This window comes from Macrobrachium rosenbergii, chromosome 54 (assembly GCF_040412425.1).
Source record: "Macrobrachium rosenbergii isolate ZJJX-2024 chromosome 54, ASM4041242v1, whole genome shotgun sequence".
Lineage (NCBI taxonomy): Eukaryota > Metazoa > Arthropoda > Malacostraca > Decapoda > Palaemonidae > Macrobrachium > Macrobrachium rosenbergii.
In genome coordinates, this window is record NC_089794.1 from 46,029,291 (window position 1) to 46,032,041 (window position 2,751).

Sequence of the window (2,751 nt, forward strand, 5' to 3'; positions counted from 1 at the left end):
CGATGACAGAGGCAAAGTTGCCTATGTCTCGAACTGGTATACCCATCCTTAAGTGGGTCTGACAGCTACTGATTTCCTTAAGAAGACAGGCCACCATCCAAAAGATGGGCAGAAATCCAGTTTCGATGACAGAGGCAAAGTTGCCTATGTCTGGAACTGGTATACCCACCCTCAAGTGTGTCTGACAGCTACTGATTTCCTTAAGGAGACAGGCCACCATCCAAAAGGTGGGCAGAAATCCAGTTTTGATGACAGAGGCAAAGTTGCCTATGTCTCAAACTGGTATACCCACCCTTAAGTGGGCCTGACAGCTACTGATTTCCTCAAGGAGACAGGCCACCATCCAAAAGGTATGCAGACATCCAGTTTCGATGACAGAGGCTAAGTTGCCTGTCTTGAACTGGTATACCCACCCTTAAGTGGGCCTGACAGCTACTGATTTCCTTAAGGAGACAGGCCACCATCCAAAAGGTGGGCAGAAATCCAGTTTCGATGACAGAGGCAAAGTTGCCTATGTCTCAAACTGGTATACCCACCCTCAAGTGGGACTGACAGCTACTGGTTTCCTTAAGGAGACAGGCTACCATCCAAAAGGTGGGCAGAAATCCAGTTTCGATGACAGAGGCAAAGTTGCCTATGTCTCGGACTGGTATACTCAACCTTAAGTGGGCCTGACAGCTACTGATTTTCTTAAGGAGACAGGCCACCATCCAAAAGGTGGGCAGAAATCCAGTTTCGAAGACAGAGGCAAAGTTGCCTATGTCTGGAACTGGTATACCCACCCTTAAGTGGACCTGACAGCTACTGATTTCCTTAAGGAGACAGTCCACCATTCAAAAGGTGGGCAGAAATCCAGTTTCGATGACAGAGGCAAAGTTGCCTATGTCTCGAACTGGCATACACACCCTTAAGTGGGACTGACAGCTACTGATTTCCTTAAGAAGCCAGGCCACCATCCAAAAGATGGGCAGAAATCCAGTTTAGATGACAGAGGCAAAGTTGCCTATGTCTCGAACTGGTATACCCACCCTCAAGTGGGACTGACAGCTACTGATTTCCTTAAGAAGACAGGCCACCATCCAAAACGTGGGCAGAAATCCAGTTTTGATGACAGAGGCAAAGTTGCCTATGTCTCAAACTGGTATACCCAACCTTAAGTGGGCCCGACAGCTACTGATTTCCTCAAGGAGACAGGCCACCATCCAAAAGGTAGGCAGAAATCCAGTTTCAATGACAGAGGCTAAGTTGCCTATGTCTGGAACTAGTATACCCACCCTTAAGTGAGCCTGACAGCTACTGATTTCCATAAGGAGACAAGCTCGACTGACGAATTCTAGATAATGCTAAGAGCCAAATGAATGGGTCACTGACTGGCCTGACGACTGCGTTGTCGAAGTCACACCAAAGGCAGCTAGGGAGGACCCCAGTCACACCTTCAGAGGAACCTCAGAAGGTGTGGGGGAACACCTTCAGAGGAACCTCGGAAGTTGTGTGGGGGAATGCCTTCAGAGGGTCCTTGGAAGGCGTGGGGGGACGCCTCGAAAGGAACCTAGGAAGGATCAAGGAGTCCCCCCCTGCCACCAGAGGTGCATCTTCGACCCTGCAACCGTCAAGTCAACCTGTGACTCATCCATACTGCCCTTCAGATGTCTCATGCCCTGCATCCTTCCTGCTGCGCAAGCCAGCCAAAATTCCTCCATCAGCTACAGGTGGCTGGCATTGCGATTACATCTGCTGTCTGTCCCTTCTGAACAGCTGCCACGAGTTGGGCTTCCTCAGGAATTCTTTCATTCGTCTCCCTGAATTAGATCCTCGACCATCTGGGTTAGGACTGCCCACTGCTTCCCATAGTCATCCTTTTCTTGTTGGGCATTGTGGTACATCCTGTGCTGTTCCTCTTCTAACTTTTGCACTTGGTCAAGTAGGTCCTTTTCCTCACTTGTCTTGTCTGGGTCCTTTTCTTTGCTGTTGTTGTCCAGGCTTTTGTTTCTACAGTCCAGTGCAATATGTTCCAGATGGAAGTTCCTCTGAGCAGTCCCATGGAGGAGCGTCATTAACATATACTTATCCTGATTTCTGAGTTCTTCCTCCTGCGTCCTTAGGTGCTCCCTGGCACGTTTTCGTTCTTTAATTATATTCTCCTCTTGTATCGTGCACTTTTCTCTCAATCTTTCACATTCTTTCCTAAGTTGTTCAAGTTCACGGAGGTTTATACTTTCTGCCTTCTTCAAAGAGCAGATCTCTCCTTCTGCACATTCTAGCACTTCCTTAAGCGTGATATTTTCGGCTCCTAAATCTGTGACCCAGTTCCTCATGACCTGGACTTCTTCTTTTAGAATCTGGGTCTTCTCCTGTTCATCTCCTAACTGCTTCTTGAGTAAAGTGATATCCAGGCATCTGTCTCCCAAATCTTGCTTAATCAAGGTATTTTCACCTCCTAGTTCAGATACCCAGTTCTTCATGACATCAAGTTCTGACTCCAGTTGTCGTTGGAGAGCCATGTTGTCCTCTTTCATGTCCAGAATTTGATTTTCTAGCACTCCCAGGTGTAACTGGTCCTTCTCAGCTTCTATAGCTCTACGTACCAGTAATTCCTGCTGATGGTTTACTTCCCTCTCCTTCTCTTCATTTGCCCTCTTAAAACAGTCCCTCTCTGAAGCAAGCGCTTGATTGTTTGCTTCGATTTCCTTCAGTCTGAGGTCCAGTTCGTTGGCCTTGTCAAAAGCACTCTCCAGTTCTCTGTCTTTCTGT

At 47.8% G+C, this 2,751-nt stretch overlaps 1 protein-coding gene across 1 annotated transcript in view; it reads right to left on the bottom strand.

Moving 5' to 3' along the window:
* Positions 1-1,787: 1,787 nt before the first annotated feature.
* The window catches only part of LOC136834661 (trichohyalin-like), a 1,923-nt gene continuing 959 nt past the window's right edge, over positions 1,788-2,751 (bottom strand). Inside the window, exon 1 of the mRNA XM_067097247.1 lies at positions 1,788-2,751. This exon is cut by the window's right edge and continues 959 nt beyond it. Within this exon, the coding sequence (XP_066953348.1) occupies positions 1,788-2,751 (964 nt within the window).